The sequence below is a fragment of the Megascapheus bottae genome, chromosome 15, assembly GCF_031878675.1.
Source record: "Megascapheus bottae isolate mThoBot1 chromosome 15, mThoBot2.hap1, whole genome shotgun sequence".
Taxonomy (NCBI): Eukaryota; Metazoa; Chordata; class Mammalia; order Rodentia; family Geomyidae; genus Megascapheus; species Megascapheus bottae.
The window spans coordinates 12,716,591-12,732,990 of record NC_143523.1 but is presented as its reverse complement, the minus strand read 5'-3'; the positions used below and the strand labels follow the sequence as shown (position 1 = coordinate 12,732,990).

The following is a 16,400-nucleotide window of genomic DNA, read 5'->3' as shown; positions in this document are numbered from 1 at the left end:
CTTGTTTTTGCTTGAAAAAAAAAACCTTAACTATCTCACAAAAGGCTTGGTAAAGACTGGACATTTTTCTTTTCTTTTCTTTTTCCAGTACTAGGGCTTGAACTCAGGGCCTGGGTACTGTCCTTGGACACAATTTGCTCAACATTAGTGCTCTGTCATTTGAGCCACAATGCCATTTCTGGCTTTTTCTGGGTATGTGGTACCAAAGAATCAAACCCAGGACTTCATACATAGTAGGTTTGCACTCTACCACTAGGCTACACTCCCACTCCAAAACTGGACATCTTTTTTTCTATACTAGACCTAGGGTAATATCCCAAGTACATAGAAGCTCTGAGCTCTCTTTGTATTCCATAAGACAAAGGAAAGCCATCCTAACAATGAGGCTAGACTAATTCTTAAAGGATATACAATGGCTAACAAGCAGTCTGAGCAGCCTAGAAGAGCAATTTCTCTTATATTAACTGCTTCCAAAGATCTATAAATTAAGAGAAAACATTTTGAGACTCTGGAGGTAGTAATAAAGCATCCTGTCTAGTAGAGGTGGAACTCAAAATTGGGGATTTAGAAACACAGAAACACAGGAGGGATTCGGCAGAGCCTGATGACGTAAGCCTGCAATCCCAGACACGTGGTAGGCAGAAGTAGGAGGATCACGGCCTGGGGCCAGCCCTGGAAAAATAGTGAGACTTTACTTGAAAAACAAACAAACAAACATAAAGAAAAAGACCAGAAGGGAGAGTTCAAGTAGTAGGAAGATTGCCCAACAAGCACAAGACCCTGAGTTCAAAAGTACTGCCCCCCACAAAAAAAAAAAGACTGGGAAGAAGTGTCATACATCATAAAATTATCCTTTTTAATTTTTGCATGAGTCCTAAGAGCTCAACCAGATCTTGCATTCCCCTTTACTTTCTCATTTAGACCACTACACATAGTTACTGTCTATAAAACTAATCTCACCTTAAAAATAAACTAAAAAGCTCCTCATCTCTGACTAATGCCGGTCAAGAACACCCCGTTAGTCAGAGATGAAGTCCAGCATTCTTCATTTTCTACTGAGCCAGTGTTCAAAACACAACTCATTCTACCTTTTGAGAGAGAAGAGAATCCTCCACAAGTGTGGGGGATCCCCAAATTCCTTAGTGAAAGGTAATGCAAAAATATTAGCATGACACCAGTGAGACTCTGTAATGAAGACTTTTCTTGTGAGTCACACAGTGAGAGATGAGTTAAGATTTGCCTCTAACATCCAGACAATTCTCCAGTTCATGCCCGGATCACTCTCCCATCTGATTTACTGCAAAATGATTAGACAGATACATGTTTCCAAAAACATAAACAACCTCCAACTGGAAACTCAGCCTTTTTCAATTGGCAAAAAGACCTCAACTGATCCTTTTGGAGAGTGGGAGAATTTTCAACTCCCAGGATAGAATGATAAACTAAGATGTTATCAAGTCAAGGGCCAAGTCAGAAGCTAGTAACAACATCAAAAAGTAAAATAAAGCAGATAAAAATGGGCATTTAGAAAGATGCCACCTGTTATTTGTTCTGCTAAATAACCTGGACCCTCAATCTGAGGCCAACATCCCCCACCACACACACACACACACACACACACACACACACACACACACACACACACACACACTTCACAATTCAGGAAGCTGAAGGGGTCTCTGGAAGGTCAATGCTTCCGGTAAGGAGTCACCCAAGCCTGAATTCCCTGAGGAGGGAGGCTCCCTCCTGAAGTTTGGAGAGGGAGACCACTGCCCTTTTTTAAGCATTCCCCCCTCCCCTGTGTCCTCTGCATGTGGACCAAACCCACTTGTCTAGGGAAACTAAAGCCTGGCACCAAAGATCCTTTTAGGTCCATTCCAGAAATAGGAAAGCATGGGGGATGAGATTCCCTGGGAATCTCAACATTCTTTTATTACTCTCTCCCAGGGGGAAACAAATATAGAAATCGGATTTGCCCATGCCCCCCCCCCCCCCCCCCCGCCCTCCTCCCTCCAGACTGGACCAGCCCTGTCCAAGAACGCACAAGAGGCTTTTCCAAGGGGAAGGCAGGTACCATCCGACAGCTTTCAAGACCTGCAGCCCCAATAATAGGTGCTGGCTGGGCACTGGGCACACCCAGCCCGCCCACCCACTGGAGTTTGCTTAAGATCCTTCCAGGCCCAAAGCTCACTCAGCTGTGCACTGGGTTAAGTCCTTGGGCCGGGATGCCCCATCCCCAAGCAGTCAGTTTAGGGGCTTGAGGTGGAAGAAGGTCTCCAAAGAAGAACGGCCCACCCAAGCTGAAGGAGTATCTGGGCAGCCATCCCATCACCCCGACACTCCTCTCCAGAAGGCTCCCCAGTTCCTTGACGCCTGAGAAAGGGGGCCTAATAATTTGCCTTTTTGTCCCCAGGGGCACAGCAGGATTGCAATCGTCTATGGTGACCCCTCGACCCTAGGCAGTTATTTCCCAGCAGGGGAGTGGGAGAGTGGGTGGATGAGATGCACCCCTCCCTTACAGGTGAGAAGTCAGGCGCTGCCCCACGCCAGCCCTGCCCGCAGCTTCCAGGACGGTCGAAGGCTGTGGCCGCCACCTAAGAATCCACTGCTGACCCGTCGCATCTCTGAGGTCCCCTCTTCCCGCGGCCCCGGATTCCCCGAGCGGGATCAGCTCACCTGAACCCCAGCCCTAGCCCTCCCTGGGGGCGCACACTAGGACTGGCGAGGGGGCGCGCGGGGAGACCCGCGCCCTCACCTTTGTACCGCTCCATGGTCCCGGCGTCCGCTCCCGCAGCTCCGTCCCCGCGGCCCGCGCGGTCTGCGCTCGGCTGGGCGCCCGGCTTGCCCCGCTGGCCCCTCCCCGTGAGGTCACGCTCGCCGCTGGACCTCCCGAAGAGGCCGCCGCGCCCCCAGCTCCCCCAACCCGATCCCCACCCGCCTCCGCTGCACCTGGGACACACAGCACCCCAGCCCGTGCGCGCCCCAGTCTGGACTCCCCACCCTAGCCGCCTAGCTCTCTCTTTCTTCAAGTGCAGCCCGCCTGGAGCCGCAGGAGGGAAGGAGGCTGGGGCTGTGCCCAAACCCTGGGGGAGGCTCCGGGAGGAGCGGAGCCCGAGCCCCTTAGGTCTTCCGATCTGTTTTCCCAGCTGCGGGGGCTTCAAACCCAATGCCAGGAGGAGGAGACTGAGGTCGAGCCTGGAGGCGGAGATGGGCCAACAGCGCCTCCTGCTTGACCCCGGAGCCAGCGCGCTTTTGCCCCGGGCCCTCCTCTTGGGCGGGCCACTGGAGGTTAGAAGGTAGAAGGTAGAGCCCACAGCTCTGGCCTGGCGCCTGGTGGGGTGTGTGTGTGTGTGTGTGTGTGTGTGTGTGTGTGTGTGTGTGTGTGTGTGTGTGTGTGTGTGTGTGTGTGTGTGTGTGTTGGAGGGGGAGGGATTGTGGGGATCACCACGAACCCACAGATCTGTCGCCTAAGAAAACAACTCTTTGCTGCCTTCCACCTGCTTCCAAGCTTGTACTCCTGGACTAGGGTCTCTTCAACATGTCTCTGTGGTGTGTGTGTCGGGGGGGGGGGGGGGGGGGCTGGAATTCGGGGCAGCCCTGCATCTGATCCCCACTGAAGAGGTAGCACTGATTCCAAGGGAAGTTAATTCGGTCGTGGCTCTGAGCATCTGCCATGTCTCCATCACAGAACCACACACTGGCATCTTTTCTTTTTTTGACATTGTTCTCTTCTGTTCTTTAACGCATGGAAACTCCCAAAGAGATTCACCGTGTCCCTTGAAACTTCGGTTCTTTTCAACTTTCAAAATAGAGTTTGTGCGAGATGCTCGATTTCTTGACAAATTTCCCAATTTCCTGGAAGGGACACTTCAGAAAGATTGGTTGTTGTTTTCTCAAAGACGTCTTAATGTGTCCTTGGAACAAGCAGATTCAGCTGTGACTTTTGGAGACTTTCTGCCCCGGCTGCCTGTAGAAATACTTTTCCTAGTTACAGCAAGCAGCAGTGGTGGCTGGCTGGGGCCCAGCTCACTGGCCCTGCACAGGGCCAATGTTAGGGATGCGGAGTGAAAGGGGAGGAGCCTGGAGGTCCTTCAGAGACACGGTGATCTCACCACCTAAGAGGCAGAGCACACAAGGCCTAGGTGAGAGGTTATGGATGGTGGAATACCCAGTAAGGGAAGAAAGGTCCCCTGACTGGAATGCTCAGGAAGTTGGCACTGAAGCCAGGATTTGAGGGTGAAATGAAGGTCCTGCCCTCTGTAGCAACCTGGGTTATTAAATAGACAATATCACCCAGTCTCCATATATCACCTGGGGCTCTGTTACCTGCCAGGTGTGAGCAGGTACTGCAGAGAGAGGAACTCAGGAGCCTACTCATGGATTCTGCAATTGAGGGGAGAAGGGACAACAGGTCAGGGATTCAGGTCAGCCCTGAGGTTTATCCAAGTCCATCAGCCATACTTCCAGGCATGCCCAGTTCATGAGGGCAAAAACAAAAACAAAATGGAGCTCGGGGCAAGAGTGCTGATATCCTAGGGAATTAGAGGAAAGGAACTTGTGGTTAGCTGCTGGAACACAGCCAGGGAAGAGGATGCTCTGGCCATTTAGTGTGTTCATCCTCCCTCCCTTCCCTCCTCTGGCCGAGGCTCAGCATAGCCTAAGTTCAGGGGAGCGTCACCTTTCAGATGATCACAATGGATTGATTGTGATGCTCACCTTTTGGAAAGAAGCCTGAGTGATCTGGTTTCCAAGGTCTATGTGAACCAATCCTCCCACAGAGGGTGACAGAGGCTAATGTAGCCACTGACGACATCCATCCCGAGGATGGAAAGCAGGACCTCCATTTGACACACGAGGACACAGAACTTAAGAGACTCGCTTTCAAAGTTAGAACTCAAAAGCCCAGGTTCACCAACTCCAAATTCTACGCATTGTCACATTCTTGAATTCCGACTTTCCTATGGTCCTCATGGGAGAGCACATCTTCTGGTAGCCATCTCTTTAAATCCGTGTCCGAACCACAGCCCCTCTGTACGCATGGAGGCAGCCATAGCTTGTCTGCCTCTCCTTTCCTTCACTGGCTCCAGTCTACTTTATTACTACTTTCCCCAAATCTTCTCTAGACAAACAAAAATCAATCAAAATATATGCTGAGTGAATTGGAATTTGGAAATCATTATCCTTTCCAAGAACAAAACTGCAATAATACTTAAAACCATTCATAGGCATTTTAGCACTGATTCTCTCCCTGTCAGTATATGGGTAGGGTTTAATTTTTGGTCTTTGGTAGCTTTGTAACTTCTACAGAGTATGGGGGAGGGGGGAAGCTAGAGAGCACATTTTAATTCAAATCCATTGAGGTGTTTTGGTTTGGGTTTGTTGGTCTTGGGACTTGACCTCAGGGTCTGGGCGCTGTCCCTGAATTCTTCAGCTCAAGGCTATTGCCCTACCCCTTGAGCCACAGTGCTATTTCCAGTTTTCTGGTGATTCGTTGGAGGTAAGAGTCTCATGGACTTTTTAGTGCCCAGGCAGGCTTGGCACTCAGATCCCATCCTCCTGAGTAGTTAGGATTACAGGCTCCTGGCCCATTGAGTTTCTGACCAGGAAATCTGATTTCTAGTTTATGCTCAATCTATTGTTATATGCAGGGGTATGCCTCAAGAATCCCAACAGAGTCCTGAGGCCATGAACAATACAGAATCCTGTACACAAGCACTGAGGTTCTACCTCATTCAATCAGATAACCAGCCCAGCTACTAAGTGACTACCAGAAGGGTAGCATATATACCATGGGTATGCCAGACCAAGGAAGCATGGGACAGAACAAGGCAGTGTAAGATCTTATCATGCTATTCAGAACAGCATGAGGCTTAAAACTTAGGAGTTGTTTGGTTTTATCATCTTTCCATCAGATCCATGATGACTGTGTGGGGGGGGGGAGATACTCATGAATCAGCTGATCAGATTTAAAAAATACTGAAATATTTTCTATATTGATTTCAGTCTTAAAAAGGGAAAGGCCTGCTCACAAGGCTTGGTCAAAAGGGGAAACAAGTTTCTTAAAAATTAAACATTGGAACTATGACATGACACAACAATTTCATTCCTGGATGTACACCAAAAAAAAACCAAACAAACAAACTGAAAGCAGAGACTCAAACAGTGAGGAAACGAGAGAGGTCCCCTCCCCTCATCTCTGCATCTTCACTTTCAACAGTATCGCTTTCCCACAGTGAGTGAGGAATACTGGCTGGGATCCAGCCTTCCTGTAGCTCTACATCTGAGGAAACTGAGGCCTGAAGATACAAGTGCACATTACATACCTAGCTGATAAAGTATCTCTGAAACAGGATTTGTTTTGAACAATACATACTTGCCTTAAAGCAAGCCAAGGTTGAAAAGGAGAAAAGTAGAGGGCAGCAAAGATGAAAGTGAGGCCTGGGAGGGGAGAACTACAGGATGTCCCTGAGGATTGGACTCTGCTACAATCTATGGTCTGTGGTGTGTCAACACCAGTCTCTGGACCCATGGTGGAATCCTTCCTTCCCATCCCATTTGCCCATGTGTTGAGTAATACAAAGTAGCAGATCATAGACCAAAAAAGTGGGATGAGTGTGGTGGCTTCTGGCTGTGCCTCTAGGACATTTTCAGCTTAGGAACATACCCATTGTCTACTCGGGATTCAGTCCAGGTAAAGTGGCTGTTTAGTTTTACAAATTTCACAACCAGATTACTATACGGTAGAGGGAAACAAAAACAAATTCTCTTCATCCTTTATAGATGGAGACCAGAGATCCATGATTGTGAGTTTTGGAAGAGGTTGGGTATAGGGCTCTACAATTCCTATCACATATTTTGTGGGGGCCCATGATCCCTAAAACTCCTGTTTTCCCAGATGGCCCCATAGAGCAAGGGCTCATTGCCTGAGCACAGTCTCCTTTCTGTGGCCCAGGTGTCCTGAGCCTCTGGGGTCCTTAGGACCATAAGTAGCCAGGACTCCTGATATACCAAGTTGCATCCTCTTCTCTCACAGCTCTGGATGGATCTGTGGGACCAGGCAGACCCCACTTAGTCCTCTTCCATTCTGGTCCTATAGATGCCACATCACCACCCCGCCCTTTATCCCCGTCCCTGTGCTGAAACCATGCATTCAATACCTAGCTAAATCACTCTCATTTAACAGGAGTTTCAAAGTCTCAACAGAGCTTCTACTGTATTGGTGCTGGGAAGCAAAAGGAAGAGTTCTACAGGATTCATCCCACCAATATCAAACATTCTGTAACTACATCCTTTATTTGTATTTTTTCTCTATCTGTAACACTTTGTCCTTGCTCCTGCCTGCCCACCTCCAGGCCCTTTGTTTCTCATTCTTTGTTGTGATTTCTCATTCCTGTACAGAACATTTCAGAGTTTATTGAGAACTTGGAACCTTTATCAAATTCAACCATAGCACCTGACACTGAGCATGCAAGGACCCAGTGCTGGTGAGTGGTACAATGCAGCCCAGATGAGTGCCAGCAAGTACTGCTCCTGCACTGGCCTCTCTTCAGGGCCTAGACATCTTTTCTCGTGAGGAGTCCAGAGACTCTGTAACCTTGAGTCCAATGGCCCTACTGAAGGTTGCCTGAAAACTTGCCAGACCTGTGATGATTTACCTCCTTGGCATATTCTCTCCCTCCCTCTCCCTCTCTCCTTCCCTCCTTTCCTCCCTCTCTGCCCTCCCCACCTTTGCCTCTCCCTCTCCCTCTCTTTCTTGGCTCATTCATCTTGTGATTATTAAGATCATCATTTCCCAGATGAGGTTCAGACAGAAAAGCAGCCAGACCAGAACTGGCAGCTCCACAGGTTCCTCCTCAGAGACCTGAGAAAAATCTTCCCTTTCAGACCTGGAAACCCAGTTGACTTTTGTGCTCTGACACGCTGTTCCCTACCTAGCAGATTTCAGAGATCCAGTCCTCCCAGATCCAGCTCATATACCCTTTCTCCCCATCAAGGCTTCCCAGCCTTCTGAATGGATAGAAGGATGGAAAGGATTGTAATAACACCAACATCCAATAGCACTCTTAGCCCAAGATTCAGGTCCCATTGAAGAACAGAAAACAAAAGGCCGTCATGGTAGGTCTTATCCTTCTAAACAGACTGTGGAATCGTGGGAGGAGAAACTGCATGGGTAGCCAGTTAGACTGGCAGAGCTTGGCCGTTGGGTTTATAGATCTGTTGTTGGTCCCTTGCCCTGGCATTGACTCACCCACTTCTCTGAACTAGGGGCTTCCCCTTATGCCTGCTCCCGGCCAGCTTGGCTCACCCAGGCCTCCTGGGACTGGCTAGAAGCCACACTAGAGCACAACAGCTCACCCTCACAGTCCTGCTCCATGAAGCATGGCTGAGATTCTGTCTCTCTCTGGGGCTTCAGAACACCACCTTCTGGCTCCTACAGGACTCCTGAACTCCTTCTCTCCTGGTTGCATGGATGGACCCATGGATGGGGTAGACTTTTAAGTCATTTGTCATGCAAAGTCATGAATGGAGGTCAGAGGATGGAAAGACACTACCTCACCAACTGGCTCACATCTTACCAAAGCAAGAAATTAATAGTAAGAAAAAGGGGGAGAGTTCTGATAAGGATGTGGACCATGCCTCTTTGCACCCCTGCCCCCAGATGCTTCTCCAAGGGGACCTGTGCATGGAGGGTAGCTCCCCGGGGGGCCACTCCTCACCCCAATAAAACCGCAATAAAATCTTTCTCACCCCCTGCATTGCTGTGAATGTAGCATGGGCTAATATAGGTAAAGATGTAGTCATTACCAAGATCTTTGAAAATATGTGAGCCCCTCCCCCTGCAAAGTCATCATGTGGGAGAAATCACTGAGACTTTCCCATGGCTGGGAAAACTTAGACTCACAGCTGTTTCAATGGTATCCCTCTCAGCAGTGTCTTACTTGGTGACCATATTGAGAATCACTGTGGCACCACATTCAGCCACCCACTTGCCATTCGCCCACTGCCATTAACCATGTGCCTGGCTAAGCAAGGCCCCACTGTGCCTTGTTGCACAATAAGTTGCATGAAGCCCTTAAAGGATTTATGATCTCAAAGAAGACACAGGAAACCCATACCTTACTAAACCAGATTTTTTTTTATATCTTAGCATATTTTGAATCACATGTGGAATGGGGCTAAATTCTGATTCAGGAGCAGAGGATTGGATGACGAGTCTGTGTTTCTGACAAGCTCCCTGGTGCCATATCCAACCCACGACTTCAGAGGGTTTAAACAAGCTGCCCTCACTCACAGAGAGCAAATGGCGCTATCCTTTCTCTGCCAAAGGCTGCACATTATTTTGGCATCCTATGGGACTCACTATAGTGTCTACAAAACTCCATGCTGGAAATTTCGAGAACAAAGTCTAAGGATTGAAACCTAGAGTCAAAATCAGTCTCTGAGTATTTGCAAAGCTTTATTACTAGGAGCTTACTTTGATTATACTGTTCTTTATCAGAATCAACTGAGTGTGTATGAGAGAGAGAGAAAGAGAGAGAGAGAGAGAGACAGAGAGACAGAGAGAGACAGAGACAGAGACAGACAGAGAACAATTACCATGCAGCTTCCGAACTTCCTGCTCCAAGCAGCCTAGGTAGTTAGAGTTTCTTCTGGCAGAAACAACTGAGAGAATAAAAATGGAAATCATCATAGAAGAACAAGTAGCTGTGCAGGACACTGGAAACCAAGCCACTACAATCAGACAGTGTCTGGGGAGCCCATTCTGTCATTGGAGTAGAATGTTTCATGTAATTCCAAGTGATGTTTATTGACCTTCTCAGAGTGGAAGGGCGTGGTGTGGGGGAATCTCAGAGCCAAGAATAAGTGTGTCCTAGATAATAAGAAAGTCTTGTGTGTGTGTGTGTGTGTGTGTGTGTGTGTGTGTGGCGTGCACATGGGTGTGTCTATACCAGTCCTGGGGCTTGAACTCAGGGCTGCGGTGCTGTCCCTCAGCCGTTTTACCACTTGAACCACGGCTCCACTCTTGGCTTTTTGGTGGTTAATGGACTTTCCTGCCAGGGCTGGCTTGGAAACTTGATCCTCCTGAGTAGCTAGGATTACAGGTATGAGCCACCAGTGTCCAGCAAGAAATTCTTCTTGTTGTTGTCATTGTGGTTATTAGTGCATTTGAGGAATACCTTTCTCCTCCTCAGAGGAGTGAGCTGTTATCACATGAAGATGTGGCCACCTGGACATTTCAGAGAATGAAGTCACAGTGGGCAGGGCTTCTACGCCTGTCCCCTGATCTGCCCCCAAGGATCTGTAGCCTATGGGTGTAACCACAGTTGCTTTACTCCAGCCACCAGGAGCACCAAAGCGAAGGCTAGGCTGCAATCTGTGCTCTGTCCAACAGGCCTTTCCCAGGTGGGATGTAAAAGTGTGACAGTCTCTGGAATCCACAAGAAAGGGTTTCCTGGACCAGGACCAGGTCTTGATCCAGACGTGGCCTCAGACAGTAGAGGCAGAGTTTGAATTCTAGGTCCATCATTTGTGACGACTGTAACATCAGACACATTTCTTCACCAGATGAAATAAACAAATCTGGAGCGTCGTGGCAATGGCTTCCTCACGGTGTGGAGCGAGGATGACGTGCACAGAACTCCGTGACATCTGATGTGGCCCTGACGAGCAGCCACGAGTTCATGGTTTTAGGGCTCAGCGAGGGAAGAAAGAACTGGAAAATAAGAGTTAAGACTTTGAAACATGCACGTCCATTAGTATCTTCTTTTGTGTGCTCAGAACGGAATTTGATGTGCTTCACTTTGTCCTTAAATGCTTCCCCAGCAGAGGGAGGCCACAAAGCCACTTCTGAGTCTCTTCTGCTCGGGCTCTGGAAGTGCACAACCCTGGCTCTGGGTGGGCACCTTTGCCAATCTCCCAGGACCTTGCTGTTCTCACAGTGATTGCATTTTCTGCACTGCATTGGTCTTTACAGACTTCACAGATTTCCAAATAAGTTGTCTTTCTTTGACACTGGGAGTATTTTAAATTTTGTGGCATGTCCTCTTGTGGGTAGATTATAATTTTTATATCTCTCCCACTGAGGAGTCTTTGGGTAATTTCTAGCTTTGAAAATACTGCATAGAATGTCTAAGGTCATTACACACATGACCTTTTTTTCCTATTTTTTTTCTCAGTCATGGGGCTTGAATTCAGGGTCTGGACATTATCCCGAAACTTTTTTGTTCAAGGCAAGTGCGCTACCACTTTGAGCTACAGCTTCACTTCCAGTTCTCTGGTTCTTAATTGGAGATAAGAGTGCCAGGGACTTTTCTGTCCAGGCTGGCTGCGCACTGTCATCCTCAGATGTCAGCCTCCTGAGTAGCTAGGATTACAGATATGAGCTCCCGGTGCCCCGTTTCCTTTAAGAAAACAAAAATAAAAACAAAAACCCTTATTGAGGACTATCATGCGATTTATCCATTTGAAATATACAAAATGATTTTGGTACTTTTAAATTTTATTTATTTAGCCAGTTAGTTAGTTAGTTAGTTAGTTATTTTTGTGTCAGTCCTGAAGTTGTAACTTGGGGTCTGGATACTATCCCTGGGCTTCTTTTGCTCAAGGCTAGCACTCTATCACTTGAACCACAGCTCTACTTCTGGCTTTTTTCTCTGGTGTTTAGTTGAAATAAGGTTCACACAGAGTTTTCTACCTGGGTTGTGATCCTCATATCTCAACTCCCTGTGTAGCCAGGATTACAGGTGTGATCCACAGGCACCTGGCTAATGCATTTTTTTTTTCTTTTGTCAGTCATGAGACTTGAACTCTGGGCCTGGGTGCTGTCCTTGAGCTCTTCAGCTCAAGGCTACCCTTGATCCCTAACCCTTGAGCCACAGTGCTGCTTCTGGTAGTTAATTGGAGATAAGAGTCTTACAGAGTTTAGCGCCCAGGCTGGCTTTGAACATGGATCCTCAGATCTCAGCCTCCTGAGTAGCTAGGATTGCAGGTGTTTGCCACCACACCCAACTGTGATGGTTTTTAATATAAAAATTTTGTGACTATCATAGCAATAAACTTTAGAACATCACTCTGCATATATATATATATATATATATATATTAAGTCACTCTCCCCATTCCTTCCACCCAATTTGAAGCAACCACTAATTTATCTTCTGACTGCATAGATTTCTCAGATTGGCAAAATGCTGCCAAGGTGGACATATTTTGGGGATAGGTTCTTTCACTTAATCAAGGTTCATTTATTCTGCAGAATGTATCAGTCGTTCATATTTTTATATCACCAAGTAATATTCCATTGCACAGATAATTTTCCTTCTTTATATTTGGTTGGTCTAACATTGGGATTATTATGAATATGATGGCCCTAAGCAAATACAAGTTTCATGTCTACTGGGGCCACTGCAGTGATTCATCCTTGACCAGGTCTTCTTAGGGTCTTATACTTGGTTCTGTGGTGCTGTCCACATGATCTCTCACACATACTTCACCCGCATGTCTGGCTGTTTGCCCGCATGTGCTGCTGTTTCTCCCAGCTAGCCTGTTGAAGAAGTACTCCACACTCTCCAATCCCCTGGGTCATTAATCATTTGCATAACCACACCCTTCTGTTTATATATGAGTTTATATGACTAATGCCTGTTTGTTCACTATTTTATTTCAAGTGCTTAACGTGGTACCTGGTTTATAACCAGCTTTACAGGCCTCTGCTGATTTGAAGTACTTTTAGCCCCTTTCTTTCTATTTTTTTTTAAATTAAGGTTGTAATATCTGTATAGAAAAGTTATCCTTTATGGTGCCAACATACAGTCATGTAATAATCATCACCAGAATTAAGAGGAGAAACTGTTCAAGGGCTGCAGACTGAAAGATTCAAAGAGACACACATTCCTTCTGGAAGCTGAGTTTCTGACCTGCTTTCAGAACACTGTGTGGGAGGGGTTCTTGTTTCAGCAACAAACACAGAAAGGCACCTTGAGGACAAGTGACAGACGTAGGGATGTCTGCCACACGGAGAGGAAGGCTGGCTCACGTGGGCTAGAAGCTCTTCGAGCTGGGCCGCCTCACATCTCTGCTAATGTGTTTGCTAGGAAGGGCAAGTCCATTTTTCTCTATTTCTTTGTGTTTCTCTTTCCTTCCTTTCTTTTCTTTTGTGATACTCAGGTTTGAGCTCAAGGCCTAGGAAGGTACTCTACCACTTGACCCATACCCCCAGCCCTTTTTTGTTTTCATTATTTTTTTGAATAGGGTCTCACTTATTGGTTGTTAGCCTGGACTATGATCTTGGAATAACAGCCATCCACTGCTATATCCAACTTTGTACAGGCTAAGATGGGGTTTTTGTCCCAGCTGACCTTGAAACATAATATTCCTGATCCCCGACTTCTGACGAAGTAGGATTGTAGGCACAAGGCACATGATTGACCACAAATCCATTTCTTGCCTCTACAAAACAATTCATCTCAGACTGGAAAGATTCCCTTTAAACACAGTGGTTGGCCTCATCGCCCCTTGCCAAAGTAATATAGGATAAAGATTGAGCAATAAAGGGCAGTGTCCTCAGCGGTTTGACCTGAGGTGCTTTCTGGAAGTTATAAAGACCCATTAGAATACATTTTATAATCTTGGCATATTGCATGGGTTAAAAATAACCAATTTCTCAGGAAATAAGAGTAAGAATTGACAAACTGAATTGCATCAGAATGAAAAGCTGTACAATAAAGGAGATACCAGAATCAAGGGACAATCCATAGAACGGGAGAAAAATCTTCACCACCTATTCATCGGATAAAGAATTAATTCCAAAAGACTTTTTAAAAAGTCTTCAAAAATTAAACACCAAAAAAAAAACCCACCCGAAGGACAAATCCTAGGCCTAATTTATAAGTGTACAAATGAATTGAACAGGCAGTTCTCAAAAGAAGGACAAATAGCTAATACATACATGGATTTTGTTCAACATCCTAGCCATAAAGGAAATGCCAATCCAATCTAAACCAAGATTCCATCACACCCCAGTCAGAATGTCTATCATTAACAAAACAAACAAGCACCAACGCACATTCACTGTTGGTGGGAAAGTAAACTAGTAGGGTCACTAGGAAAATTAGTACAGATGTTCCTTGAAAAACTAAAATAGAACTACAATATGGTCCTACTCCTAGAATATACATCTGAAGGAACATACATCTGCATGTTAGAAATTGCTACACAGCTATGTCTGTAGCAGCATTCTTTAGAGTAGCAAGTGGTAGGATTAGCCTGTCTATTCATGAATGGGTTAAAAATGTGGCATATATACACTATAGAATACTGTTCAGTCATAAAAAGAATGAAATTACGTCATTTGCAAGAAAATTGCTAGAACTGGAAGCCAGATTGACAGAAAATTATCACATGTGTTCCCTCATGTGTAGACTCTAGAATTAACAAAAACAAATGGAATAAGAAACAAAAGCAAAGAATGACAGGTGTGTAAAATGAGAGGACTACATGGGGGTAGGGGGGTGAAAAGAGAGGGGTATGGGAAGGAATATGTTCAGATTATTTCACGTACATGAATGAAAGTGAAACACTGAATCCATTAGAGTTATTTCAAAGGGAAAGATAAGTAAGAGTAATAAAGGAAGAGAATTTCATCAAAACCCATTAAGTGCCAGCATGAAAATATCATATAATGAACCCCCTTTGTACAATTAGTATAAATTAATTTTTAATTACAGAAAATAAAATAAGAAGGCAAGATTTCACCTTAATTTCAGAGCCAACATAATCCCTTTCTAGTGATTAATAATCAAAACAAATATTCTTATTCTCAGGAATAATCATATTTTAGCAGTTTTTTTCTCAATTAGTTTTTTATATTGGCAAATAATACCTGTATGTATTTAGAATGCTTACAAATTGTTAAAGTGTGCACAGTATAGATTGACATTATTTTCTTTGGCTGGTGGCTCCAATCTTAAAGAAGTGAGCATCCAGATCATGTAATGAGCTTCAGAAAAGGGCAGAAAGTCACAGAACTCAGCCTCTGAACCCTGGTACCCACAATGGATTGGTATCAGCACCTATCTGGAATTGTAGTCTAGCCCAGGGCCAGTCTCCATCCTAAAGAGCCAGAAAGTCCTGGGACCGTGGAAACCTGTCATCCTGACTAACCTGTGCCTAAGGATGATGCCCCAGCCTCAGTGTGAACTGTACTTGCCTCAGGCCACACCTAACCATATTACCTCAACTAGGGTGGGCCCTTAAGGCCAGCTAGGCCAAGCAGGTGATAACTAGGCAAACGTGGGCCTGTCTAGGAAAAATAAGACAGATGGCCATCTGCCTCACTGCAGTTGGGGAAGTGGGTCTCATCTCTGCATACCTGGCCTATGACTTCATGTACTGCCACACCCCCGCTCCAAGGTTGGCCTGCTGGAGCACTCTCTTCCAGACTTCCTCCTGCTCCAGTCACTGAGTAGTTAGGCAACATTTGTTACCAGTTAGGATATGCTATCAGCTTCCAAGCACTTCTCTAACAAGGTACCAAAAATGAGATGCTTTAAAACAATAAAAGTTAATTTTCCACAGTTCTAGAGGCCAGAATTGTTACAATCAAGAAAGCTGGGGCCAGGAGTTTGGCCTAGTGGTAGAGTGCTTGCCTAGCATGCACGAAGACCCGGGTTTGATTCCTTGGTATCACATACATAGAAAAGAGCTGGAAGTGGTGATGTGGCTCAAGTGGTAGAGCTCTAGCCTTGAGAAAGCCCAAGGTCAGTGCTCAGACCCTGAGTTCAAGGCCCACAACTGGCAAAAAGAAAAAAAAAAGAAAAGAAAAGAAAGAAAGCCGAGTAGCCTGGTACTTCACACTAATAATTCTAGCAGTCAAGAAGCTGAGGCAAGAGAATTGAAATGGTGATATCTAATCTCAAAAGAATGGGGAAAAAGAAAGAAAGAAGAAAGGGAAAGGGAAAGAGGAGAGAGGGAGAGAGGAAAAGAGAGAGAGGGAGAGAGGTATGGTTAGGGCCTGAGCAGATGGTTTTCCTTACATCTTCCAGGGAACTTTCTGGTGGTACATGGTATCTGTTATTTGTGGTGCTTATTATGTCTGCCTTTTGCTGGGTCTGAGGGTGTCTCAGCATCTTCTCACCCCAGTTAATGGAGATTGGCTTTCAGTTCCTGTCTCTGTTCTACCAGCCAAGGGCCTTTTCTCAGACTCAATCACATTCGCAGAGTCCAGGCAGACCTGACACATGGGAGACACTGTGCCAGCCCACTGGGAGATGCCTTGCCGTGTTAAGCCTGAACAATAAAAATGAGTACTTTTCAGTGAAAGAAGACTTTTCACTCCCAACTCCCAGAGTTGGTCCTACCCTTTTGAGTCAGGTCCCAGAGACAGTTACTTCAAAGTTTTCG

At 46.1% G+C, this 16,400-nt stretch overlaps 1 protein-coding gene across 2 annotated transcripts in view; it reads right to left on the bottom strand.

Moving 5' to 3' along the window:
• Afap1l2 (actin filament associated protein 1 like 2) overlaps nucleotides 1-2,849 on the bottom strand; it is a 90,860-nt gene extending 88,011 nt beyond the window's left edge. For both annotated transcript variants that reach the window (XM_090345801.1, XM_090345802.1), the window contains exon 1: nucleotides 2,756-2,849. In XM_090345801.1, coding sequence (XP_090201927.1) covers nucleotides 2,756-2,771 — 16 coding nt within the window. In that variant the 5' untranslated portion in view covers nucleotides 2,772-2,849. The remainder of the gene's footprint in view (nucleotides 1-2,755) is intronic.
• Nucleotides 2,850-16,400: the final 13,551 nt, after the last annotated feature.